The 27574-nt window shown below is 49.7% G+C and overlaps 2 protein-coding genes across 6 annotated transcripts in view; one reads left to right on the top strand and one right to left on the bottom strand.

Annotated features, from left to right (window-relative positions):
* The window catches only part of TBXAS1 (thromboxane A synthase 1), a 169393-nt gene extending 168423 nt beyond the window's left edge, over positions 1-970 (top strand). For 2 of the 3 annotated variants that reach the window (XM_021078509.2, XM_021078508.2), the window contains exon 14: positions 723-970. In XM_021078509.2, the coding sequence (XP_020934168.1) occupies positions 723-797 (75 nt within the window). In that variant the 3' untranslated portion in view covers positions 798-970. 3 annotated transcript variants of the gene reach the window in all.
* Positions 971-3095: 2125 nt separating this feature from the next.
* The window catches only part of PARP12 (poly(ADP-ribose) polymerase family member 12), a 40712-nt gene continuing 16233 nt past the window's right edge, over positions 3096-27574 (bottom strand). For 2 of the 3 annotated variants that reach the window (XM_003134615.5, XM_021078548.2), the window contains exons 5-12: positions 25954-26077; positions 20284-20479; positions 17045-17186; positions 13111-13207; positions 8071-8146; positions 6413-6543; positions 5437-5588; positions 3096-4232 (exon numbers count right to left, since the gene is read on the bottom strand). In XM_003134615.5, coding sequence (XP_003134663.1) covers positions 3907-4232; positions 5437-5588; positions 6413-6543; positions 8071-8146; positions 13111-13207; positions 17045-17186; positions 20284-20479; positions 25954-26077 — 1244 coding nt within the window. In that variant the 3' untranslated portion in view covers positions 3096-3906. Of the gene's footprint in view, positions 4233-5436; positions 5589-6412; positions 6544-8070; positions 8147-13110; positions 15244-16208; positions 17187-20283; positions 20480-25953; positions 26078-27574 lie in introns of all 3 variants that reach the window. The other variant, XR_014833624.1, reaches the window with a different exon arrangement.

Below are 27574 nucleotides of genomic sequence, written 5' to 3'. Positions count from 1 at the left end.
GTGCCCAGCAGCTGCGTGCGGCAGTGGCTGCCCTCCAGGAGAGGGCAGGTCTGGACCATCTCGTTTCTTGGGCAAAGGACTGGGCTCCCATCTGAACTCTCACCTCGGATGTCTGAGAGCCTGCCAGGCCCCAGCGCCAGGCCTGGTGCCTCTTCTTTCCTTTAAAGTGTTCGTGTTAGCCACGCAACAGTCCAGGAGTCCTTGCTTCTCGAGTCATTATGTGACTTTTCTCCCACGTCTCCCGCTAACCGTCAGACTCTGGAGTTGGAAGTAAGGGGAGCTTTCTGAATGGCAGCAAAGCCCCTCAGAAAGACAGAGGGCTGCTCCGTCACTGGCTGGGCCCCGAGGGAGCTGTGTGGAGAGACGAGGAACGGTCCCAGGCTCCTCCGGCTGGGTGCCCTTGAGCAGGTCGCTTGGCCTCTCTGAGCCTCCTTTTCCTCCTCTGCAAAAGGAGCTGCGCCCCTTCTTCCACAAGCTGTTGGGAGGATAAATGTGCGCCTGCTCCCCTGCAGCCCTGTCTCAGCACAGGAAGGGGGCTTCCCTGCAGCCCTCGGCACAGGGAAGGGGCAGCTTCTCCAGGTCCTGCTGGGGAGGCCGCTTAGCTCACTCCCAGCCCTGCCCTTCCTCAGCCCTCGGCACAGCCCTGCTTCCAGCCTCCAGCCGAGGAGTTTTCCTGTAGATACGGTTGGCTCTGACAAGAACTTTCATTTCCTCTATTTTAGGTGCCACTGCAGCTAGAATCCAAGTCGGCCCTGAGTCCAAAAAATGGCGTCTACATCAGGATTGTCCCTCGCTGACCCAGTCAAGTGTTACAACACCAACCCTCACTCGAGAAAACCCTCCTGAGGAAATTTGGATATTTGGAAAAATATCACCAAAGTGACTGAAAGGATGCCTGGCATGCATAAAAGTAGAAAAGAAGCTATTTCCGTAATATTCCTACATGCTTAATAAACCTTCACTGCACTTAGTTTTGACTCTGCCAATGGTGTTTGAACAACGTGATCCACTTCTTAGTAAGGGATTAATGATAAAGAAGTGAAAGCAGGGAGTGTCCCCTTGTGGCTCAGTAGAAATGAATCCAAATAGAATCCATGAGGATGCAGGTTGGATCCCTGGCCTCCCTCAGTGGATTAAGGATCCGGCATTGCTGTGAGCTGTGGCGTAGGTTGCAGATGCGGCTCGGATCTGGCGTTGCTGTGGCTCTGGTGTAGGCCGGCAGCTACAGCTCCAATTGGACCCCTAGCCTGGGAACTTCGTATGCCATGGGTGGGGCCCTAAAAAGCAGAAATTTAAAAAAAAAAAAAAAAAGCGAAAACGTAGTTTTAACAAAATGACTGAGAATTTGGAGTTTTGAAAGAAGTTCTGGCCTCAGGATGGAAGGACACTATAGGGCAGGGGACACAGGGACGCTCGGATGAGTGGTCCTGACGGCCCCAGCCTGGGAGCCTTTTCTGCTTCCAGTGCATTGTGATGTTTGACCTAGACAGTAACATTCATCAGAAGCTTAACTTCAAAAGCAGTTCATAGGCTTTATTATGCTTTAATTTTCCGACGTAGGGTACTACCAACGTTATAAGTTTCAAAGCACAGAAAAGCAACAGAGGCTGAAATGTGCTTTTAAAGAGCATATCTTTTCTTAATTCTGATCAAAGAATCAAATTATAGAGGTGAATTTTAGTCAAAGTCACTACCGTATTGCTGAGAAGTTCAAATTCAACCAAGACCTTGCAAAGTGAATCCCAGATCTGTCACCAGCAGCCGCATGGTCGTGGCTACTAGTCTTACCACCCCTGTGCCTGCTTTCTCACCTGTAAAACCAGGAGGCTGCCCTACATCACAGCCCCTTCCTCTGCTTACCATCCGAGCGGTGTCAAGGGGTCAATGTGCAAATAACAGAGCGGGAATCTGTGGGCGCGGATGCAGTACCCAGAGGCGGACCCACCTGTGCAAAGCACAGGCTGTGCCGGGAGCTGGCAGAACAGGCTCCCCCATCGCCGCTGCTATGGACGCCACTGCTGCTGTTTGTCCCCCCTGCCTCCAGCCTGGAGCTCCCACACTGCCCCAAAGTGCTCTCCCGGAGAGTCTGCTTCTCTCTCTGGCCCCTTGGAATACAAAAGGCCAGCCTCGCAACTATTTGTTGTCACACACACACACAGGATCCCAAGACCTCTGTAGGAAGATGAGGAGAGGTCTTTTTGACTTCTTTCCTTCCCTCCCATGCCCACAGGAGCAGCTCCTCCCCGCCCCCCACAACCTAGCCACATGGACCCCATCCCTTTCTGGAATTTCTGGTCCAGAGAGTGGTTCTTCCCAACATGCTTTCTCAAAGCCAGCAAGTGCAGAGGTCTCAGCAGTCCTCAGCTCTCCTGACTTTGCTGGAGCGCGTGACCCCCTCCCAGCCCAGGTCCCTCTTGCCATTCTCCCCGGCCACACTCCCTAATGACCACTCCTGCTGCTGCCCATGGCTCAGGTCCCAGCAGCCCTGATCTGAGAACTACAGGACAAGCCAATTTAAGCAGAGCCATCGTGTCGAGACCGGACACACGGTGTGGAGTGGGGTGGGCAGGTAGGGTGCAGGGGAAAGCCCTTTGCTGAGGACTGGACCCAAAGCCAGTGGGAGGGGCCACCCAGGAGGGACCAGACGGACCCGTGAGGTGGAGCCACCCTGCCAGGCCCTCTGCCCCCAGCCAAGATGGCCAATGCCCCGCAGAGAGACCCCTACCAACCGCTGTGTGTGGAGACACACAACTCATCCACCCCTGTGTCCACAGCACCCTGTGCAGTAGTGCATCTAGGTTTTGTGTGGCTTGAAACCTAAGTTAAGGGAAAGAAAAAAATATCGATATGTAACTTATGCAAATTTAACCAAAAAGCATGATCATGTAGCCATTATCGGTCCCTCCTAGGGCCATGGAAGGGGCCCCAGCAAGTGAGGGGCCATGAACCCTCAGCTTCACTGCTTCATGGTAAACCCATCCATGGGCTCCTCGGGGCAGTAGCTGGGGCTCTGTTGTATCCCCACACCCAGCAAAGTGCCTGTTTCCAGCAAGCGGTCAATAAACAGGCAGTGAAGAATGAGCTTTAGCCATCTCCCGTGTCAGATAAATATTTTTATTCCCAGACTCTGCTGTGACATTGGCAGCACAGGTATTGAAACCTCACAGGGACGTGAAACCCTTACTCAGAGGGTGTTCAGTGCAGATGCACAGACAGGCATTCACGGGCCAGGACAGGTCCTGGGGGAAGCCGCTCATCCATGTCACCTGCCAGGTTGAATGTGCTTCCCAAGTGACACGGACCCCTGCCAGGACTAAGGGAAACCGACAGCGTCTCAAGGACACCACAGAGAAGCCGCTTATTCTAACGACAAGATATGTGGGCCAGTGTCAAGGCCAAAAGCTTCAGAGAAGCAGCAGAAGAGCGGCTGAGATTAGAGACTCAACAACAGACACAATGACTGGGCCCCGACAGGTCCACGACACAGGATATCCTGCACCGATGGCTGCTGTGCCACTCTGACGAAACAAGATGCCACCTCGACCCTGAAAAACCCAACTCTTGAAAATTAAAACCAATCCATAAAATAGTATCTGGAAACTCTGCCTGGTGCCAATCTGCAGCCAAGTCAACAGAGAGTGAAAAATAAAACTTTCACACCCGACTAAAGAGCAATAAGGGGTTCGCCTATAATCGCGACCAGTGAGTCCACCAGCAAACCCAAAAATGACTTTAAAGTGAAAATATCATTGGCCAGAGATTAAGAGTATAACTTCATCAAGAAGTCAATATTAAAGGAACAGTTCATTAAAAGTTGCTTTGCTTAAAAAGAAAAAAAAAATAGAACTCTTTCAAACAACCATTTCAAGTAAGATGAGCCTAAAAAGCATAAAAACATTGGGGCGCTCACTGCCGGCCGCTGAAGAGGGACGCCAAGGAGAGCAGGTTGGAGGCAGCGGGCATGGGCTTGGTCAAGGCCGTGTACTGGATGACGTACTCTGGGTAGGCCTGGTGCTTCTCGAAGATCACGAAGATGCTGGGGTCGGACACGCTGTTGACGCAGCTGTCATACAGGACGGTGCCCTGGCCCTCCTTGGCCGGGGGGCGGACGAAGCTGGTGTTGCCTCGGACAAACTCGCCCACCAGCACCCGAGCCAGGAACATGGTGTGGGACTTGGTGTTGGACTTGCTGTAGTGGTGGGAATACGCGGCGTCCCGGGCAAAGTAGCTCCCTGCAAGGACACTAGGTTTAGCTAGGCCCCAGGGCACCTGCGGCCAGAAGGGGAGGTGCCAACACCCTGAAAACCAGGCGAGGCCGTGGCCTCTGCTGTTCCTCCCTCTGCTCCCCTTTTCCCGCCTCTCCCTCGCAATGGGCATCAGAGGGGTCACCAAAGGCCAACACAGAAAACTCCTTTTGAGTCGGGATCTGTCACATCTAAAGGTCTCTGGGCACCTGGCTACTGAACCACTGGAACCCCAATCCCCTTGGCCAAAGATGGGGCTGTCACACCCGACCTCACGGGGCGGAGGGGCAAGCAGCCGAGACGCCACGCAGAGAACACTCCATGGACGCCGGCAGCCCGAGGAAAGGCTTCGGGAAACTTATCGAATGGGAACCCGAGTTGGAAGCTGCCACCTACACACTGGGATGTATGGCCTCCACTGGCTCCAATGCCCTTGACCCTGCAGCCGAGATAAGAGCGCGTGCCGCTAAAGCTCAGCAACAGCCTCGGCAGAGGGGCTGCGACCACAGACCGCGTCACTGTGCGGCGCGGCTCTCGATTCAGCAGCCGAGGCATGGTTCGCCAAGAACGCGTTCACGGGAGGCGCTCGGGGGTGAAGGTATGAAACAGCCCCCCCCCCCCGCCCCGCCGAATGGTTCAGAAAAAAGGGAGAGGGGGTGATGAAGCCCATGTGAACGTGGTAAAGCGGATGAACTAGGTGACATTTACGTGTGAGGGTTTTTTTTAATACTATTCTTGCACTTTTCCTGTGAGTTTGAAATTATTTTCAAAGTTTAAAAATAACTAAGAGACAGGAAAAGAGGTAACGCGCATCACAGCGAGAATAACATCCACACGAACGCATCTGAGCGTTCAGGTTTCCACTCTAAGGAGACGGCAGAGGCGGTCGGGGACCTGACTCAGGGCTGGCACGCAGCCCCCCCGCCCTCTCCCCACTCCCGATGGGACGCAGGCCCATCGTTCAGGGAAGCCAACCCCCCGCCTGGGCCCAGGGTCGGGCCCGGCTCACACAGAGGAGCCAAGTACAGGGCCAGCAGCCAGGCCTCCCACGTCCTGGCCAGTCCCCAGTCCGGACTCTTGCTCCGGCTCATGCTGGTTCCCTCACACCTCCATCCTCTGCTTTAAGTGGTCTCCAGTCCCGGGACAGAGAGGCGAGGAGGGTTCGGGCAGCGCGGGCCGCTCTGGCGCTTACCTTTGCCGTAGGAAGTCCCGTGCAGACCGTTGACCCGCCAGTCAAAGTTCTGCTGGCAGATGGCGTCGACTAAGCTGGTGCTGGTGCCGTGGAACAGCTGCCTCTCATCCACCGCCTTCCCCCCATTTCTCTTCTGCATCTGTCCCTTTTGCCTAAAATCACGGGAGCGAATGTGTGCTGGAGGCAGAGGGCACTCGCCCCCCGCCCCCCGCAGAACGGCCCCCCCAAGAACACATGTTTTCAGTCCAAGTGTCAAGAGACCAGGAGCCCCAGGTCACGAGACTCTGGCCATGGGCCCGGGCCCGGGAGAGGCAGAGCAGAGGATGCGGGCACGAGCAGAGGATGCGGGCACGAGCAGAGGGGACCTTCCCTCCAGGACTCCAGGCTCCCAGTGCTCTCTGAACCCCAACGCAGACAGGCCAGCTGCTGGGGGGCAGGAGTGCCTCCTCCCACGGCCTTGCTTCCGCGTGGAGCTCAGCCGGGGGAGGTGAAGGCTGCTGGTCAGTCCTCCCCTCTCCTGTGAGTCACCTCGATCTCCTCACTGGGCCCAGAGTACAGACGACACTGCTCTGGCTCGTGTGGGGAGAGACTGGCAGGACTGGCTTCCTCCCCACCCGAGGGTGTGCCAGGCCTCGGGCACGAAAGTGAGGCCCTGAGCTCTGGCTGCCAGGACAGGAGCTTCATGGTCCCAGGAAGTGGGGGCTCATGCTGACCCGCCCTGTGTTGTCAGGGAAGCAGAGAGCACAGAGCTGGCTCTGTCACTAGGGGACCACAGGCCCCAACTCGCTGGAGGATCAGGCCAGCACTCAGCCATGTGGGTGATGGGACAGGCAGGAGAGGGACAGCTCCTGCCCCCAGCAGCACCAGGGAAGCAGTGACTGCCTTCTCAGATTTCCCCGCAGCCCAGGGCATGCTCAGTAAACCGCCATCTGTGGGGACGGAGGCCCAGACCACCAAGGGCGCGCCTCGGACGCACCACTGGTAGACTTCCCAGAGGGCCACGTTCTGGACCCGCTCGATCTTCTGAATGCAGTGGTTGGGCATCGTGCAGGTAAAGAGGTTCCAGACCTTCTGAAACTCTTCCGAGGACGAATGCAGGGCGATCCTCTGCAAGAGGCAAATATTTTCACTCTGTTATCACAGACGTGCAGAATGTAGGCCTCTTCCCAAATAAAATACCAGAACTACCACACTCCCCTGTACCCCCAGGGGCTGTCTCTTCCCTGCCTGGGATGTGGGCAGTTGCTTGTCACTTCCCTTTTCTCCACTCTGAGGCCAGCCTGGAGGACAGGGAGGTGATGCTAGGTCAGTGCTACCCATGCCCCTCACCTGTCCCTGCTCTTCTGACCCTGCAGAGGGCCGACTACAGAGACCACAAGACTGCAGGACTGGTGTCATTGGATGTGGAACACACACACTGGCAGACGGGGGCAAACCCTGCCACAGGCAGCGATGCTGTGTGAGCCCCACCCACGGCGCCCAGCAGCTCAGGAGTCAGCAAGTCAGGCGAGCACCCCTCCCTCCCAGCTGAGCCCGCCACTCTTCTAGGGTCCGGCTCTGGGAAACACCACTCCTGATGAGCCAGGAGCAGAGGGACAACCCACAGATCCTGCACCTGCAGCCTGGACCCCACCAGCCTCCCCGTGCCCGGCGCCAAGAGGTTCAGCCTGATGACGGCCTTCCCCGGGGGTCTCTGGGGAGGCCCTCCGCACCGCCTTCCCATATAACCACCTCGCGCCCCAAAGAGCTAATGACAGGGCTCTGTGTGAACAGCCGTGGGTCTCTGCAACCCCAATTCTGACCTGGATTTCCCTGCTCTCACCTCACTGGAGGGCACCCAACTCCTCTGCCTCACGCCCTGCCCTCCCAGACCAGAGCCTGCAAGGACTCCCACCTCTGGCCTGGCCTGCACTGTGGCCCCAACCAAGGGGCTCTGCAGCCCAGCCCTGACCTCCCCCTTCTGCTCCCCCACGTCCACGCACACCCTCCACCCCAGACACTCAGGGGGTGGGCTCCCTCCCCACCCAGTTTCTTCCTGCCCTCTGCCTGCAGAAGCGCCAGCCATCACGGTCGCCGGTCCTCTGCTGCCCGAAGTCGCCAAGCCCTCCCGGCCGGCCTGTGCAGCTGGCTGGAAAGGCCAGTCTGCCCAGTGCTCACCAGTCCGAGGGCTCCACACACATGGGCGCCCTCAGACCCCGGCCTGGCTTCTTTGCCCAGCTCAGCACAGTGCCCGCCGCGGCGAGGCCCACACTGAGCTGCTCCAGCGCAGCTCCTTCTCAGTCTTCTAGTAAGTACCCAGCACCTCCCAACAGCCACTGCCCTTCCAGACGCCCCTCAGCACACGCCTGCTTGGCTTCTTCCCCTTTCCTTGCACAGAATAACTTTGATTATCCAAGCAGCTCTTAAGCGCCTTATTTACGTCCTTTCTAGAAAACATCCAGCTCATCATCATCCCTTCACCGTACAGCCTCACCCCTCAGGCCACAGCCACCCCTGGGTAAAATCCCCAAGATCTAAAAGAAACCCCACCTCCCGCTCACCTCTCGGCGGTGAAGGACGCAGCGCAGTCTGCTCACACTTGCCCGTGTCTAAGAGCACCCGCCTCCCCAGCCCAGGACAGCGCCAGTCCCGTACCTTAAAGCCGGTGTCTGGCACGGCCGAGTGGTCCCAATGCTCAGGGATGCTCTTTGGGCCTTGAAAATTGACGCTGCTAAAAAATGTAAAGAAAGACACTCAGGCAGTTTGTTCTTAGACCTAAGTGGATCTCTCGGAGATGCTTCCACCAGCCAAGACCATCCGCCCTGAGTCTCAGCACATCATCCTGTAAGAGCAGGGAGGTGGCGGCCAGGAAGCAGGCAATCACGCCGTCCTGCACGCGGGAGCACTGCCATCTCTGCCCGCATGGCCCAAACCAAAACCCACCAGGCGTGAGGGTCCATTTCTCACCTGCATCCCAACTCCAACACACAGGGGACAGAGCACACGACTAAAGCAGCACACACGAACCCTGATTTTGATTTTGAAATTCAAAGTGCCCTGAAACTTTCATCAGAAACAACCTCAATGAGATACAATGGCATATAAAACACGTTTTTATGTAAAATTGATGTCAATCCTCTGACTTGAACTGCTAAGAGGCTGCTTGTGGTCTATATGCATTTCCCTCTTAAAGTGACTATGCATATTTTTTACTACAGAAATATTAGCATGTTTAATTACAGGCTGTCAGATAATACAAAAGCAGCACATGATCTTTCTAAAAATAAAATACAAATAAAAACTGAGTTCCAAAAAACGTGGCTCAAAGGGTCTAGAAACAAGGGCTGTGAAACTTTAACTCCAAATCATTCCTATTTAGTGTCAGAACGTTCTGTTCTTCCCACAATAGACCTACCTTCTGCTTCTGCTGGCATGAGACATGTACCTTCATCCTAAGCCTCAAAGAACTCCCACAAATAACTTTCCTAGGAAAATGGCACAGTTTAAAAATAACTAAACAAGGTCCCACAGGCAAGAATCAGCCAGAAACAGACCCATGAAAACTTATATCCTGAACTTATCAGGCACATTATTAAGCAACAACAATTCTTTCTATGTTTGAAGAAATAAAAGGCAAACTTTAAAAACATATGCAAGGAACCTAAAACTATAAAAAGACCTGGAGGATTTGAAACAACAACCACCACCAAATAGAACCTATAGAAATGAAAAATACATCCCTTGAAGTAGAAGTTCTATGAGCAGGCTGGCTGGCAGAGTCGACAACCTATAGAGAGAGGGTGAGTGAGCTGACAGCTATGGCCAGTGCGATAATCCAGAATGTGGCACAAAGCAGTAAGGAGAGGAATGAGGTGGGGAAGAAGCTGAGATGTGGAGAACAGAGAGAGAAGGCCTGCATCTGGTCAGAGCCTAAAGTGAAGCTCCAGAGAGAGAGAGGGGCAAGAACAGGATGGAGGCAATTTTCAAAGAGAACTAATGAGACACATCAACCTACAGATTTATGAAGCACAAAGGATCCCAAACAGGACAAATAACAACGCACACCCAGACGCACCAGTGAGAGTACCTAATACAAAGACAAAGAGAAAACCTTAAAAGCAGCCAGAGCAGGGAGAAGCATGATTCCGGAAAAGCAGCATGAGTTAGACCAACACTGATTTCTCAAAAGCAGCAATGGAAACTGAAGGACAGCAGAGTAATATCTTCAATGTTCCAGGAGAAAGTAAAACAAGCAGAAAGTCTATACCCAGGAAAATAGCTTTAAGATTGAGGGCAAAATAAAGGTGTATTCAGGCAAATAAAAGAAAATTTCTTTTTCTAACAGATCTTTATCTAAGGAAATCTTAGATAGTAAACACCCAAAGAAAACGGTAGTAAATTTAATGAAACGGTCATAACATAAATAGCATGACGTTAGGAGTTCCTGCTGTGGCACAAGAGGTTAAGGATCTGGTGTGGTCTCTGAGGCGGCTGAGGTTCAATCCTCCCCGGGTGCGGTGAGGTGAGGACCCGGCATTGCTGCATCTGGCTGTGGCACAGGCTGCAGCTGCAGCTCGGATGTGATTCCTGGCCTGGGAACTTCCGTATGCCAAAGATGCAGCCAGAGGGAAAAAAAAAAAGGAAGTTAAAAAACAGCAAGTCTGGAGGAAAGTAATGGAATGAAATAAAGCATATGAAGGATCTTGTATTAGGATCCAATGAGGAGGGCAAACGCTGACTTACACCTAAGGGTGGAACTCATGTTGTAATTTCTAGTATGCTGGCTTTTGCTTAAGGTTGCATCAAATGAAGAAAAAATGCTGCAGTAGACTAACAAACCTAGGGCTGAGCTCCCAAAGAAACGAAGGACTCTTAATGTTTAAGAAAAATACCAAAAAGTTGATAGAAGAATGGACAAAAGACACATAATTCACAGAAAAAGAAAGGCAGTGGCCCTTACATGTTAGGAAGAAACACACTGAACATCACTCATAAGAGAAAGCACACTAAACACACTGTGACACTCTTTCCCACCGATGAGAACAGCAAAAAATCCAAGAGGCTATGACTCACTCTGCTGGCAAGACTCAGGGAAACGGGCACCTCACACATTCTGGGGTGAGTCATAATGGTCCGACCCCATAAAGAGGAACTTGCATTTACCTTCTGGGACTGTAACCTGACGACCCAGCTCCACAAACACGAAATACACCAGACATCCTTAGCAGTGTTATACTTGTAACAGCAAAAGATGCAAAAAAGGCAAAAATGTCCCTCCAAAGGGGACAGAGTACATACATGTGATAGAGAACCATGAAGACAGAAACAGAATTCAGACTTCAATGAACTGAGAGTTATCATCTATTTTTTCAACATTTGTACACATCGTAAAATGGTCACAGTAAGTCTAATGAAGATCTAGGTTTAAGGGAAAAACAAAAAGTACAGAACAGCATATTTTGAATGTTACCTTTTACACAAGAAAAGGAAACTAGGAAAATACTTTTATGTATATGCATTTGCTCATTGTTGCAAAAAGAAACACAGTAAAGATAAACCAGAGAATGATGAAAATGGCTGCCCATCATGGAAACAGTGTGGAGAGTGCTGACCACTGAGTATAGCTTGTCATATAAGCTTGACTTTTACATCATGTTTTATAGAGCCAAAATCAATTTTATTTTATTTATTTTGTATTTTATTTATTTTTTGTCTTTTTGCCTTTTCTAGGGCGAGGTTCCCAGGCTAGAGGTCTAATAGGAGCTGTAGCCGCCGGCCTAACACCACAGCCACACCAGATCTGAGCCATGTCTGCGACCCACACCACAGCTCACGCCAATGCTGGATCCTTAAACCACTGAGTGAGGCCTGGGATTGAACCTGCAACCTCATGGTTCCTAGTCGGGTTCGTTAACCACTGAGCCACCACGGGAACTCCCAAAAATAAATTTTAATAAGAAAGGGAGAAAGGCATACTTGGCTTCGCCGGGGAGGGGGAACCCCAGGAGGCTGCTTTGTTAGACCCACGGGCACTCTATTTTCTTGGACTGAAAATACCTCTTCCCTCTAGCTTCTTCAGATGACCTTGCCATGCTCCACACACAAAACCAATGGAGCCCAGCTGTGAAATCTTAGAAGCACCAACAAATCTTAGAAGAACCAACACCAGCAGTTCTCTGTGCAACAGAAATGAGCCCGACCTCTCTGGCTAACGGAAGGTGCAGGCCGCCAACAGCAGCTCTGGCTACAGTCCCGGTGCGAGCTGTCACACACCCAGACTAACAGGCACCTGTCACCACCCAGGCCACCCTCCCCAGTAAGTGGCCTTGAGAACTGACCCCTTCCTCCAACTCCATTCCCAGCACACTGGCCTCAAGCCTCAAACTACTGACTCAGCCATCAGGGCAAAGCTCACAAATTTGCCGTCAGTGGCAGGAGCGCCCTCCCTGCTCCTAAAAGCTTACAAGACCAGGGGCTACCCTGGCAGCTCTGGCGCTTATGACCTAAGGGATCCTCCCCTGGGGATGGAGTTAGCCCATCAGCACTTGCAGCATCTGTTTTAGTGTTTTTTGGTATTCCATTATATTCCAACACTAAAATAATGGGTTTTTTTTTTTAATGGCCGTACCTGCGGCATTAAAGTAATGGGGTTTTCATTGGTATAATTTTTGGTGTATTCGATTTTTTTCAACAGTGACAAAAAAATTCAGGTCTGTGGCTCAGTTTAGTCACTTGAAAGGACAAGGTGAGAAGCTGGCTTCAAGTAGAGACTGGCTTGCAGAACACAGCAAGCAGTCCACTCGTTACATGTCACAAAGCCTCTGCCCAAGAGGATAATTCTCTCTCTGGGTTCGAAGCCCTTCCAGGTACTGGAACCTGCACGACAGTAGTCAAAGTGCTACAGGTGACAACTGCCATTCACGTGTGACACAACTAGAGGACACAGAGAACTGAAAATGCTTTTTTAGAAACAAAACCCACAGTTTGCTACCAGTGGAAAAAAAAACCTGACTCTAAAAAAACACATACATACAAACAGAAAAATCCAGAGAACTGTGCAAAGAGATTTCCTCCCGGTCATAGAACGAAAGACACCACCACTCGAAGAGGGAGACAGAGAAAGAATTAGGACTTAGACTATTACTATTTCCTCACCGTTCTCTAAATTAGTCTCAACACAGGAAGAACTTTTTGGCTTCTGGAAAAATCTGCACAAGAATACCTTCAGGTCTCAGTAAAAGCACTAGCAAATTTAAAGATAAGACATCTCTAATTAAGTGATTTTTTTTTTTTGGTGTTTTCAATGTTGTGTTTGGCTTATCACGTAAAAATTTTGTAAACTGCATCTGCATCATCATTAGAACGGTTCTACACCTAATGATTACCTTTTTATAAATTTACGTTATAGTTATAGCTTTGTAATACCTGCTACGACTGTTCTATTTGGAGTGTGATTTTTCAGGTTCCTGTATCCCTGGCCCCTGGCTAGATCACTCCTAAGAAGGGCAGCGCTCTGGTGTTAAGGAAGGAGAAAGTGCGAATACACATGGGGCGGGGGGCAGGGGGGGGCAGCGGGGGGGGGGGGACATCAGTCCAGAGCCAACTAACCCTCCCAGGGCTAGAGCCCAGCTGAGCAGGTTTCTGTACCTGCAGCAGAGCACATGCTATGGAACAGGTGCCCCCAGTGCCACCTACCAGGTTTGCTTCATCTTCACATCCTGGGGAGACACGTACTTGGGCCTCCGGCGAACCTTTCTCATGGTGCCATAGGCCAGATTTTTCTGAATGAAGGCTGGAAAAAAAAAACAAAAACACACACACACAAAAAAAATCCCCACATATACACACACAGGATGGGAATGTGCTATAAACACAAATTAAATGGGTTGGAAAGTTAATCCCAATGTTAAAGCCCAAAATCAGTCTGTTAAAAACAAGGCCATTTTACACATTTCAAATACTCATAAAGAAAATAACGTATCTCTAGGAGACTGGGTTTAATGAATAGATGAATGATTAGTAATTGACATATCAATTATACATGAGTGCTTTGAAATCGTTCCTGCCAGTCTTGTTTAAACTATTATTTTGCTTAGCAATTTTTCCCAGCTTAGATATAAAGAACCTTCAGCCCAGCCTGAGACCAAATTACCACATCTTGAGCCAGTGGGACTTAGAGTTAATATAATAATTTTACTCTCATGCCCTTTTTTTCCTTTATTTTGACTAAACTTACACTGCAGCAATATTTCTCAACCTTTTAAAACCTGTACCATCTTTAACGAATGAAATCCTTGCCCCATACCCGATTCTTAGATTCATTCTAAGGGCAGGAGGGGAACCTACTACATTTGAGCATAAACCCTGTGATCATCAAGGTGTGTGTTCCCTATGCCATCAAGAATGGGCCCTCCTGGAGCTCCCATTGTGGCTCAGCAAGTTAAGAACCCAACACGGCATCTATGAGAATTTGGGTTCAATCCATGGCTTTACTCAGAGGGTTAAGGATCCAGCTTTGCCACAGCTGTGGCTCAGATCTAGTGTTGCTGTGACCGTGGTGGAGGCTGGCAACTACAGCTCCAATTCGACCCCTAGCCTTGGAACTTCTATATGCCACAGGTGAGGCCATGAAAAGACAAAAAAAAAAAAAAAAAAAAAAAAGAATGGGTCCTGCTGGGGGGGTCCCCCACATTCTAAACAGGAACCCGTAATTCAGACAGGTCTGCCACAACCCCGTCAGTCACCCAATCCTCAATCTCCCATCAGGACTCTGCTAATTAACTTACTTAAAAGGGCTTTTTTTATTGGTCCGTTGACTAACACTGTGAATCGCAAATGAGCTTCTATCGGTGAAATTAAGAGTTATTCACGATGTGCGGACTGGCAAAATACATGCAAGATCCATTCCCGATCATCCCATGGACAGGGTAAACATGAAGCCTTCTCCCTAGTTTACCCTTAAAAAGGATACACTAGGCTAAGTCCCTAAACAAGCCCTGTTATGGAGCCTCTGCCCAACTAGTACCAACTAACAGACATCAGAATTCTGCCTCTGGGAGTTCCCATTGTGGCTCAGCGGTAATGAACCTGACTTGTATCCATGTGGACATGGGTTCAACCCCTGGCGTTGCTGTGAGCTATGGTGTGGGTCACAGACGTGGCTTGGATCCCACGTTGCTGTGGCTGTGGTATAGGCTGGCAGCTGCAGCTCTGATTCAACCCCCAACTGGGGAACTCCCATGCTGAAGGTGTGGCCCTAAAAAGACCAAAAAAAAAAAAAAAAAAAAAAAGATTTCTGCCTCTGAAGTATTAGCATTTACTCTGAGTGACCATTTTGTGACCAGAGTCTCTAAAGGGACAGAGCCAAGTGATAATGGCCTGTGTATGTCTTTCTTAAATGTACTTGCTTCCCCCTAATATTTAGTTGGTAATACGAGTGGCAGGCTGGGGCCTGAGACATGCTTTCCCACTACCTAGGAACGAGGTTATGAAGGGAGAAGTTACTTCAGCCCAACTCTTCTGAGGCTGCTGTTATCTACCAACAAAGAGCAGAACTGTGTCTGCCCCAGTGAGCCTGAGTCAGCCTGCACAACACACGCTTCTTGCTGCACTTTGCAGTGAACTGGCCGTGGGTGTTCTTCCCATCCTCAGGGTGACTGTTCTGTCCCCGTGGGTGCTGCCCAGGTTGAAAAGGATAAAGGTTGCACCTGACATTCCTGGCTGATTTATTTTAATACCATCCAGATACTTTGTGTTTTTTGGAGCCTACACCACAGCAACTCAGAACCCAAGTCCCATCTGTGAACTACATCACAGGTCACAGCAGCGCTGGATCCTTAACCCACTAAGTAAAGCCAGGGATCGAACCCGCATCCTCCTGTATACTAGTCGGATTCATTTCCACTGGGCTAAATGGGAACTCCTCATCCAGATACTTTGAAGAAAGATTTCAAACTGTGGTCAGCAGCAGTCAGATGAGTGCAAGGTATACAGAGTTGCTCCTCGGGCCAATCCTGACTTGTTATTTCCTGCGTCTCTCACTGTCCCCTTCAGGGCACTTGCGTTTATCAGACTGTGGACTGCAGAACACCTCACACGTGACTGGCAGCCCCAGCAGATGCTGAGGACTGGGCAGCAGTCCTCCCTGCAGAGCACGAGCAACTTTCAGGCTCTCTGTACAGGCACACCAAGGGGCCAGTCATTCCACTGTAAGCAAAACCACAAGTGCTGCAAAACCACAAGCAACACCAACCGGCTAAAAGCAGGCCGACAGAATGGATTTAGGATATTTCACCAAAGACACTTTGCTGCCCTCCACATAGAAGAAGGTCCACAAAAATACAGAAAAGAGTGAAGTGTTTAAAAGAAGCCCTTCTTAACTTTCTTAAAAAGTGCTAAAATCTCTGAAGGATTCAAAGTTGAAAATGGAACTTCAAAGGCAAAACTGAACTGAACAGGGATGGACTGATAAATCCATGTGGAAATGGCTTGAGAGAAGCCACAAAAAAAAAAAAAAAAAAACTTAGGAAAAAAACAAAAAAGAAAACAAAAAAAAAAGAACCCTGGAGTTTCTGTCATGCCTCAGCGGAAATGAATCTGTCTAGCATCCATGAGGACGCAGGTTCAATCCTTGGCCTCCCTCAGTGGGTTAAGGATCCAGCGCTGCTGTGAGCTGTGGTGTAGATCGCAGATGTGACTCGCAGATTCTGCATTGCTGTGGCTGTGGTATAGGCCGGCAGCTACACTATGAGTGAACCCCTAGCCCGGGAACCTCCATATGCCACAGGTGCAGCCCTAAAACAACAACAACAAAAAAAAAAACAACCTCACAAATTAGCCACTGGAAGACCCAACCAAAGGGTATTTGTTCTGCCTCTGTCTGTCTGTCAAGGCAACCAGAACAAGCCATTTAAAGCCCAGATTCAGAACACCAGAAGCAGAGCACATGAAAACCTGCTTCCTGGTAATTTTTAACGAAAGTGTATATCTACCACTTGCTGAGCTGACCGCCCATCCACACTGAAAGCACTTATAACAAAGATGATGTGGGAGTTCCCGTTGTGGTGCAGTGGTTAACAAATCCGACTAGGAACCATGAGGTTTCAGGTTCGATCCCTGGCCTCGCACAGTGGGTCAAGGATCGAGTGTTGCCGTGAGCTGTGGTGTAGGTTACAGACGTGGCTCGGATCCCACGTTGCTGTGGCTCTGGTATAGGCCATCGGCTACAGCTCCGATTTGACCCCTAGCCTGGAAACCTCCATATGCTGCGGGAGCGGCCCAAGAAATGGCAAAAAGACAAAAAAAAAAAAAAAGATGATGTGGATGCTGCCAGTCAGGGACCAAGGTTAATGCTCAGACCCACAGGGACTCGCCCATGGCAAGCTGTCATGCTTGTTCTGCCACACTTGGGCTCCTGTCCCCCCAGGCAGCCCCTCCTATCCTGCTGGCTGGCCTCATCTGCTGACAGGTCCATCTCCCGGTGCGGACAGGCAGCACTTCAGGAGCAGGAACCAGGGCACCCCTCTCCTTCCTGGCCCTCCACGTATACGACGCTCCTCCAGGGTTAAAGCAGAAAAGGCAGAGCAGCAGGTGAGCAGGCCTTGCTGGGTGAGGGAAGCGCAAGAAGTACCTCTGAAGTCTAACTCGTACGTGTGCTTCCCGGCCTGGAACCTCAGAATGGCTGCCTTGGCATCAGACCCTGGGGTGCAGTACGCCAGGTAGGCCTTCTCCAAATCGCTGCTGTTGACGCTGGTCACGGGGTGCTCCATGTCCTGTGAAGAGAAAGCCAGATACCTGCTGAAGGCAAGAAGAAGACAGAAGCGGAGTTTCCACTGTGGCAGAGCAGGTTAAGACCCAACCAGTGTCTGTGAAGACCTAGGTTCGATCTCTGGCCTCGCTCAGTGGGTTAAGGAGCCGGAGTTGCCGTGAGCCATGGTGTAGGTCCCAGACGGGGCTCGGATCCCGAGTTGCTGTGGCTGTAGTGCAGGCTGGCAGCTACGGCTCCTGTTCAACCCTAGCGTGGGAACTTCCATATGCCACAGGAGTGACTGTAAAAAGAGAAAATGAAAAAGAAGACAGACGTCCGTCTGGGGGCCATCCGCGCCACCCTGCAGACATGCCCGCAGCGGGTATTTGCATCCTGGGGAAGGCAGAGGAGAGAGGAGCCAAGGGGCTGGGGTGTGGCAGGAGAGGGAGGCAAGGAACGGGAGCCAACACCACGGCCCCTAAAAGCTGCAGGGAAAACAGAAGACAGTACACGCGCTCTCCCTGTTGGTCAGTGTCCTGCCAAGCTGGGGAACCTCAACGGGAGCGACGGCAAAGAGGGCATTCAAGTCTTGGTAACAGATGATATAGCCCTTCAAGTGAAGGTGAAATGCCAAGGTGAGTTCTCTGATGCTGCTTCACTGAGGGCCTGAGCAATGCTGCCGTGAGCAGTGACCAGACGAGGGAGCAGTGGGAACAGAAGTCAGATTCTGGTGAGTTGAGGAAGAAATGGAGGTCCTCCCTTCAAGCAGAGACGGACGGCTTATTCGGGTACAAAAGAGCAATCACGAAGCCTTTACATCAAAGCAAAGGAGACCACAGCAAACAGGGGAAAGGGAGAAGGTAAGTCGACCCAAGAAGCCTGATGAGAAGCAGATACGGGTTGGGGGAGTACATCCTGGAGCCCACCACCTCCGGGACCTCAGGCTCAGCAGGGGAAAGCTCAGTAGGCCAAGAGAGTGACATGCACAGGAGTGGTTACAGGTTAATCTGGGACCCCCAGAAAACATGACGAAGTCTTAACGCCCAGAACCTCAGAACGTGGTGACTTTATTTGGAAAGAGGATCACGGCAGATGTAAGTAGTTAAGAGGAGGAGAGTGGGCCCTTAGCCTACATGCCCAGTGTCATCACAGGGGACAGCCACGTGGAGAATGCCGTGATGAGGAGGCAGAGCCTGGAATGATGCAAATACCACTGAGGAGCGCCAAAGACAACCAGGGAACTGCCAGAATCGAGGAAAAGACCAGAAAGAAGTCCCTACATGTTTCAGAGAAAGCGTGGCGCTACTGCCACGTGGAATCTGGGTTCCAGCCTCCAAGCTGTGAGACTACAAACCACTGCTGCTCCAAGCCGCCCAGTCCATGGTTATTTGCTATGGTGACCTAGGAAATCAATACAGGGTGGAGGTGACCTGGACCTGAAATTTGGGACCTGAGCTCAGGCAGAATGGAACCTAGCTTTTCTGATAATCAAGAGAGAATGGTCTTGAACTAGCAATTAGCAGAAAACTAAGAAAGAGAGCTGAGTAGGGAGTGACACCAGAACTGCGTGGGAAAGGAAGGGCTAGAGGGGACAGGTCACCCCACTGAGGGGCCCAGCCGCCGGTGCAAAGTGAGACGGTGCAAGTCCCCGAGGCCGCGTGTGCACAGCTGGACACAGCAGCACGAGGTATGTCAGCGCCACCCACACAGGGTGTTCCCACAGGTTTTCACTGTTCTGAATTCTGCTCTCTGACTGCACTGCAGGAAAGGAGTCAGCTTAGGAACGAAGAAAGGAAAACCCTACGCCGGGCTGTTTCGAGGAGAAAGGCCCCTGTCACCAAAGCAGTGGCAATGCAGCTTCTAAAGTCACCCAGGGAAACATTACTTCCAAGTGTGTTGCCCCCAGGGCCCCATGTCACTTCACTCAGCTCCCAGAAGAGGGACAAATCACCAAACAAAACACGGGTAGCTGTCACATGTGCTGAGCACTTCTTGCCTGCTGTGCGTCCCCCAGGTGAGCCCCATCACCGAGCACGGCCACATCATCGCCTCCCTCCTCGGCGCCAGGCTCGGCCTCTCCCCTCCCGCTCCCCACCGAGCCCAGAGGGAGGGATGCTAGGGAGCCTCCCTGGCAAGGCCAGGGAAGACGGGCGGAATCCCCCGATGTGCAGTGGGGAGGTGCGGGAGTCGGGGGGCAGGCGGAGACGCTGGCTGGAGCAGTCGATGCAGAAAGGCTGGCACTGGAAGAAACGGAGGCAAAGAACAAGGGCTTATGTCATCTGCTGATGGCGACCATGTCCAACTGGCCAACAGGTGTGGGGCAACAAAACCTCTGTCCTTGAGCAGCCACTATCTTCCCCCGAGGACCTGCCAGGTGCAGGCATGGTCCTCAGCACGGGGGCATGTAGGTGGCAAAAGCTCCCTGCCTTCAGGAAGCGCACACTACTGAGTTCCCAGAGGAAAAGACATTCCAGGTGCAAACCAGAACAAGAAACTAAAGCTCTAACATAGCCTCATACAACCAGGAGAATACGTCTGTTAGACCATGCACCCCAGTTTGCACTGTGGGGAAGCAGTCCCTATAGACATGGTGACCTCCCGATCCGTGTGCCTCTAGAGGTGGCCAGGAGGCTCCCTTTAATCTGATTCATCCATGAGCACCTTCACGTCATTCCATCCTGACACCAAGTCAAGACCAGAAATAAGTCAATTTCCGTCCACTTGGCCACTTTGCATCAAGTTGCTACTACACACAAGGCAGCTTTGAAAAGCCTTAAACTTTATTCCACAGTTGCACACACAGGCACGTGCTCTGGAGCTACCTGTTCAACAGGACAAGCGGCATCTTTCTACCCCATTTAACCAAACGGGACAACAACTAAATTCCGTCCGTTCTCATGAACCAACAGCTAGCTAACTGTTCAAAGGCAGAATCTCATACAGATGAATTTCAAATTATCCAGTGTTGCCATAACTCCCCCAAAGTAAGTGAGTCACAGGGGACCTGGGGGCCTCTGGCTCTGTCAAGGGCTCCCCGGAGCAATCCCGAGCCCATGTTTGGAAAGGCTCCTCCATCACAGACCCACAGGAAGAAACACTCGCCCACTGTCCATGCCACTTACTTGTCTTCCATACTCCTGCCAAGAGCCTAACTCATCAGTCCAGTACCAAAGCCACTCGGTGGTGAGGATGAAGTGCGGAGGTTTGGTGACCGACGAGGCCGTGGACAGGCGGCGAGCCCGGGTGCCACCAAACGTCATGGAGTCAAACTTCAGAGAACCAATGGGAAAGCTACCGGCTGACTCCGTGCACGTGATCCTGCAAAAGAACATGAGAAGTAAACTGAACATTCCACGAGCCAAATGAACTCAAGGCCCTCAGCTTCCATCGTGGCCTTCCGGACGCTTGGCTGAAACATATGATCATACATGTGACCTGCGCATTAAAAAATGTTGGGACAGGGTCATCTGCTTTTTAAAATCAGTTTTGCTGTGTGAAAATAATGAAGTCACTCTCACATGAAAAACTTGTTATCATGACATTCCTGTCACTACACAGAAAATGCTGGTTAAAATATTCTTTTTTTAAACGTACTGCTGACCTGGCAAGAAACAGAAATCCTTAGGAGCCAAAAACAGTGAATATATACAGAATGTATGTGGGGTGAGCCAGCCCCGGTAGTGAGTGCTTTACACATATTAAAGGCTTAAGTCTTTGTAACATCGAGGCTACAGCTTATCTTCATGACACAGTTGGGAAGACAGAGCCCAGAAAGGTTAAGTGAGCTGTCCAAGGTCAGACAGCTAATACACGGTAGAGCTGGGGTTCAAGTCGAGCGGTCTGGCAGAAGAGCCTGCCCCCTGAGCCACCAGGATCCACTCCCTCTCCAGATGCTGCACTGCCCTACAGGCAAAGGGAAGGTCCAGAACCGAGGAGGTGAGTGAGGACTAAAGCCAGTGGCTGTCCAAGGGCAGTGTCAATACGCACAGACACAGAGCCCTGTTTTCAACAGCAATAAGGAAATGGGAAGCGAATGTAGCATCTGAATATAGCCTGGGGTTGAATCTCCAAAGAGATACCTCCGGGCAAACCCATGATCATAAAGATGACACTCGAGGCCGGGGAAGGGATCTGCTTTGCCAGGAGAGTCAGCAAGGAGACTGGCCCGTGTCCGTGCTGGCTTCGGAAGGCAAGGAAGAAGACTTCCACTGAGAACTGGTAAACCACCTAGGCCTCACAAAGGTGAAGCTGAGCCACTAGCAGTGTGAGAATCAGCTTTAAAGACTCGCAGTGGTAGTTCCCAGAAAACCAAACACACGTTCTCTCTGGAGGAACTCACCTTCAACCTAGGCCTCAAAGAATTTCCACAGATAAAGTTTCAGCAAACATGAGCTTACAAATAGATCAGAAAATGCATGTGGAAACAAGACACCATGAGCAAAAATCAGCAAAAATAGACAATGAGTCCAATAAAGACAACAAACATAAGGAGTTCCCATTGTGGCTCGGTGGGTTAAGAACCTAACTAGTATCCATGAGGATGGGGATTTGATCCCTGGCCTCGCTCAGTGGGCTAAGGATCCGGCGTTGCCATCAGCCGTGGTGTAGGTCACAGACGTGGCTCAGATCTGATGTTGCTGTGGCTGTGACAGAGGGCAGCAGCTCTAGCTCTGATTCAATCTGAGAGCTTCTATATGCTGTAGGTGCGGCCTTAAAAAGGAAAAAAAAAAAAGACAACAAACATTAGAATTCTCAGACACAAATATATAATAGGTATAAAGTATTTTTTAAAGTTAAAATGAGTATCAAAGTATAAAGATTGAGAAACTATAAGAATTAACCAGGTAACTTTGAAAAAAAAAAACAAACAGAACCTTCAGAAGTAGATAATATTAATAATTACAATTTTTAAACCACAGGAGGTAGGACACACTGTGTCCCAGACAAAGCTTGACTAGTGAACTGGGTGACCAAGAAACTCTCCTGCATACAGTATAAAGAATGAGAGAGATGTTAAAAATATAAACAATAAAGCAACAAGACAGTAACATATGTTTGATGAGAAGTCCAGAGAAGCAACACTGGAAGAGATATGAGGAGCTTCCAGAATTGATTAAACCTAAAGCCTCCCACTCAGCACAAATTAGAAGTAGATTAAATAAAAATAAATCCATACGTAGATCTTAGCGAAACTCAGCACCAAAGAATGACAACATATTTAAAGCAGTAAGAGAGAAAAAAAAGAGATTACTTGCCGTAATGGGTTGAACTGTGCCCTCACAAAAGAGATATTCAGATCCTAACACTTGATACCCACAAACGTGACCTCATTTGGAAATAAGGTCTTTGCAGATGTCATCAAGGTAAGATGAGGTCACACTCCAGTAGGATGAGCCCCAACCCAATGACGGGCATCATCATAAGAAGGGGGAATTTGGATGCAGACAGGGACACACAGGAGGAAGCCATGATATGACAAAGGTAGCGATTAGAGTGATGCAGCTGCAAACCCAGGAACGCCAAGGAATATCACAGAGCACCCACAACCACCAAGAGCTAGGAAGAAGCACAGAAGGGTCATCCCCTGGAGGCTTCAGACAGAGCAAGGTCCTGCTGACACTTGGACTTCGGACTTCTAGCCTCCAGAACTGTGAGAATAAATTCTTTTTGTCTTAACGTCACCAAGTTTGTGGCAACCTGTTTTGGCAGCCCCCAAAACTAATACATGTATACTGACAGCTAACTTCTAAATAGAAGCAATGGAAGCCAGAAAACCAAATGATTAAAACTCTTTGAAGAATCAAGAGAAAATACCCAATAAAATTATTTTTGAAGAATGAGGATGAAGCACTCCCTGGTGGCTCAGTGGTTTAAGGATCTGGCATTGTTACTGCTGTGGCTAGGGTTCAATCCCTGGCCCAGGAACTTCTGCATGCCACAGGTACACCCAAAAAAAAAAGAAAAAGAGGATGAAATAAAGACACTTTTAGACAAACAAAAACCACATCTGCCACTAGACTATCACTGAAGCAACTTCTAAGAGATGAATTTAAAAGAAAATGATCCACGAGGAAACCTGAACAAAGGAACAGTGTGCAAAACAAAACAGGAATTGTCCAAACCTAAATAAAACAAAGCCAATTTTTACCTTCTGGGATTAAGAAAATAACAGAAGCAATATTTATATAGCACATCTTATATGCCTGGCATTGTTCTGAGTGTTTTAGATACACTAATTCTTTAAATTCTCAGAGTAACCTCTTGATGTAGGAACTACTATTTTTATCTATTTGACATATGGGGAAATCGAGGCACAGGAAGGCTAAGTGATTCGTTTAAATTCACACAAGTGGTAAATAAGTATGCATGGACATAGGCAGAATTCAAGTAGTTTCAAGATTCTTAATAAGAGAAAGATAAAAGTACTGATTAGCTTAAGCTGTTAAGCTAAAGCTTATTAAGTTAAAGGGTCTGCTTTCCAGGTAACCACTAAAAGAACAGAATCTCAGTAACATAACTTCCAAATTAGTAGGTGCGGGGAAAAAAATCAAAAGAGAAGACCCAAAAGAAAATATACATAAAACAGCAAAACAATCAAGATAGACAGCAGAAATAAATTCAAATGTACAGGTAGTCATAATAAATGAATAAATTGCAATAAATAAATTACAAGAAATAACTTTTTTTTTGGTCTTTTAGGCCTACACCACAGCATATGGAGGTTCCAAGGCTAGGGGTCCAATCAGAGCTGCAACTGCCAGCCTACACCACAGCCACAGCAATGCAGAATCCGAGCTGCCTCTGCGACCTGCACCAGAGCTCACAGCAACCCCAGATCCTTAACCCACTGAGCGAGGCCAGGGATTGAACCTGTGTCCTCATGCATGCTAGCTGGGCGTGGTAACTGCTAAGCAACCACGGGAACGCCAAAAATGTATTTTATCTACTCAAAAAGTAGACTCAAATTCTTTTCTTGGCTACTATCTCAGCAAGTTCAATCCAAGATATGATAAGCATTTGAGAATAAGCTACCCGAGTTCCCCATTTACTCTGAATTGACTAAGTGAAAGTACTAGGACATAGAAAAAAAATTTTTAAAGCTGAACAATAAGCAAGAATTCAGCTGTATAACTTTACAAAAGCTGAAATTTCACACGGGATTGTCTCTTGCTTTTCTGTCCTAATCAATGAGGATATATTTATATGATCAATCCTAGCAGCAAATAATTCAGAACTCACTTGGACTGCCCTCATCTCTCCCCACAGCTCCCCCCTGCAAGGAGAGGAGGATAGGGGAATAGAGGCACCAACCACCGGCATAAAAATCAACATCTAACTTCTAGCCCAGAGCTTCCACCTCCAGACCAGGCTGCCTAGAGAGAGTCTGTCCAAGTTTATAGCCCATCAAAGCTAAACCCTGATGTACCCTCCTACACTGTTGGTGGGAAGAGAAATCGGTACAACCACTATGGAAAACAGTATGGAGGGACCTCAGAAAACTAAATATAGAACTCCCATATGACCCAGCAATCCTACTCTCAGACATATATCCGGACAAAGCTTTCACTGAAAAAGATACATGTACCACTATGTTCACTGCAGCACTATTCACAATAGCCAAGACATGGAAACAGCCTTGACAGCCATGACAGATGAATGGGTTAAGAAGATATGGTACATATCTACAATGGAATACTACTCAGCCATAAAAAAGAACAAAATAATGCCATCTGCAGCAACACCAATGAACTAGACTCTCATACTAAGTGAAGTAAGTCAGAAAGAGAAAGACAAATACCATATACTATCACTTATATATGGAACCTAACATATGGCTCAAAGGAACCTATATCTACACAAAAGAAACAGGAGTGCCTGTTGTGACACAGTGGAAACGAATCCAACTAGGAACCATGAGAGTTTGATACCTGGCCTTGCTCAGTGGGTTAATGATCTGGCATTGCTGTGAGCTGTGGTCGCAGACACAATTCAGATCCCGCATTGCTGTAGCTGTGGTGTAGGCTGGCAGCAGTAGCTCCAATTGGACCCTAGCGTGGGAACCTCCATATGCCGTGGGTACAGCCCTAAAATGCCAAAAAAAAAAGAAACGGAGTTCCTATCGTGGCGCAGTGGTTAACGAATCCGACTAGGAACCATGAGGTTGCGGGTTCGGTCCCTGCCCTTGCTCAGTGGGTTAACGATCCGGCGTTGCCGTGAGCTGTGGTGTAGGTTGCAGACGCGGCTCGGATCCCGCGTTGCTGTGGCTCTGGCGTAGGCCGGTGGCTACAGCTCCGATTCAACCCCTAGCCTGGGAACCTCCATATGCCGTGGGAACAGCCCAAGAAATAGCAACAACAACAACAACAAAAAGACAAAAAAAAAAAAAAAAAAGAAAAGAAACAAATTCATGGACGTGGAGAACAGACTTGTGGCTGCCAAGGGGGAGGAGAAGAGGGAGTGGGATGAACGGGGAGTTTAGGGTGAGTAGATGCAAACTAGTGCATCTGGAGTGGATAAGCAATGAGATTCAGCACAGGGAACTTGTGATGGAGCATGATGGAGGCTAACATGAGAAAAAGAATGTATATCTATATATATATACACACACACGTGTGACTGGTCACTTTTGTCTATAGCAGAAATTGACAGAACACTGTAAATCAACTATAACAGAAAAAATAAAAATCTTAAACAAAAACAAAAAAACAAAAAACCTGAAGCCTGCTGTGTCAGCTTCCCACGCCACACACAAAAGCCCAGGCCCAGGGCAGACCCAGTGATGTGTTTCATACCCGTCTCGTCTGGGGTTGCTATACGCCTCTTCGATAAGCTCCATCTTGGGCAAATCCTTCCACTTGCCTCCATCTAAGACTTGCCACCGATACGGCAAGTGGAAGTGAACTCTACTGCACTTCTCTGAAACAAAAATATAAGGAAGTAAGCACACTGGCAGCACAGCACACGACCCAGCCCCCTGCTTCCCTGTGGGTGTGGTGCCGCCTGCGACCCGGAAACACTGTGGGAACCTGCGAGGGAGCCGCTTTCAGTGCAGTCAGCCCTGAGCATTTAGCTATCAAGATAGCATGGATTTTATTACATACACTTTCCTTTTATACCTCCCTTTTTAACCGGACATTAAACACATCAAACTGATTTTTTTTTAACGTGCGCTGGTAGGTTACATTATGCAGGAGATTCATCTCGTGATAGGAAAGAAGCTGATGGTGAGGCGGTCAAAGCCTCCATCCCCGCAGGGGGCAGTCTGTCCAGGCCTTACTGCTATACTTGTGACACTCAGATGGGGAGTGGTCACACCAGAAATGGAGCCAGGTTCACCTCTACTAGAGCCACCCCAACCCCAACAGGTCCTTGCGCAGGTGGCCTGCGCACAGTCCCAGTGCACCTGGACCTCTGCGGCTGCCCCCTCACTGCCCCTCCCAACACCCCCACTCCCTGAAGGTAATACACCCACCGCTCTGCCCCCATCTGTATACACACAACCGGCCCAGGTCTCAGGTTTCCAGCCAACCGCACCCACCCCTCCCTGTGCTCCTGGCCCGTCCCTCCTGGCACTTCCTGGCCTGCTTGCCAGGAAGCTGCCCACACCCTCCCTCTACCGTTCAACAGCCTCTGAGGCTCTGGGCCACCCCTGCAGAGCAGTGCGGTGAGAGCAACAGGGGACAGGAACGAAGAGCAAGGGAATGCTCATACCCTGACGCCTGAGGATTTATATGCTCCTAGGCAGAAAGAAACACAAAGTGCAGAAGGCCTCTATTTAGGGAAAAAATAGAAAACATAAGATTAGAGATACACTGACTAAATATACACGTATGCACATATTGTTTCTTGCAAGGGAATCTGGGTGGCCAGGCACAGTTATGAAGAAAAATTTGTTTTGAATTTTGAATCACAAAAATATATTATATAGTCCAAAAAATTACATCTAGTTAAGTGAAAAACAATACAAAACAGTGGGCAAAGTGCACCTATGTAAAAAGAAAGAGACTAGGAGTTCCCATCGTGGCTGACATAGTGTCCATGTGGATGTGGGTTCAATCCCTGACCTCGTTCAGTGGGTTAAGCATCTGGCGCTGCCGCCAGCGGAGGCAGGTGTTTCTGCAGATGCAGCACGGATCCAGACCTGCTGGGCTGTGGTGTAGTCCGGCAGCTGCAGGTCCAATTTGCCCCCTAGCCTGGAAACGTCCATATGCCCAGGTGTGGCAAAGAGAGGGGGGGGAATGGAGGGAGAGAGAGGGAGGGAGAGAGCCAGAGAGAAAGGGAGGGAAGGACTAGACATACGCACTTGAGCTTGTACAAAATCCTCAGGGAAGGGTATTTAAGGAACTAGTGATAATGACCGTACTGGCGAGGATCTGGGTGCTGAGAAAAAAGGCTGCGAGGGAGTCTTTCTTA

This window comes from Sus scrofa, chromosome 18 (genome assembly GCF_054392235.1).
Source record: "Sus scrofa isolate SSC_HxYL_T2T_F1_AM1 chromosome 18, Sscrofa_HxYL_maternal_Yorkshire_Landrace_v2.0, whole genome shotgun sequence".
Taxonomy (NCBI): Eukaryota; Metazoa; Chordata; class Mammalia; order Artiodactyla; family Suidae; genus Sus; species Sus scrofa.
This window is presented reverse-complemented; position numbering and strand designations above follow the sequence as displayed.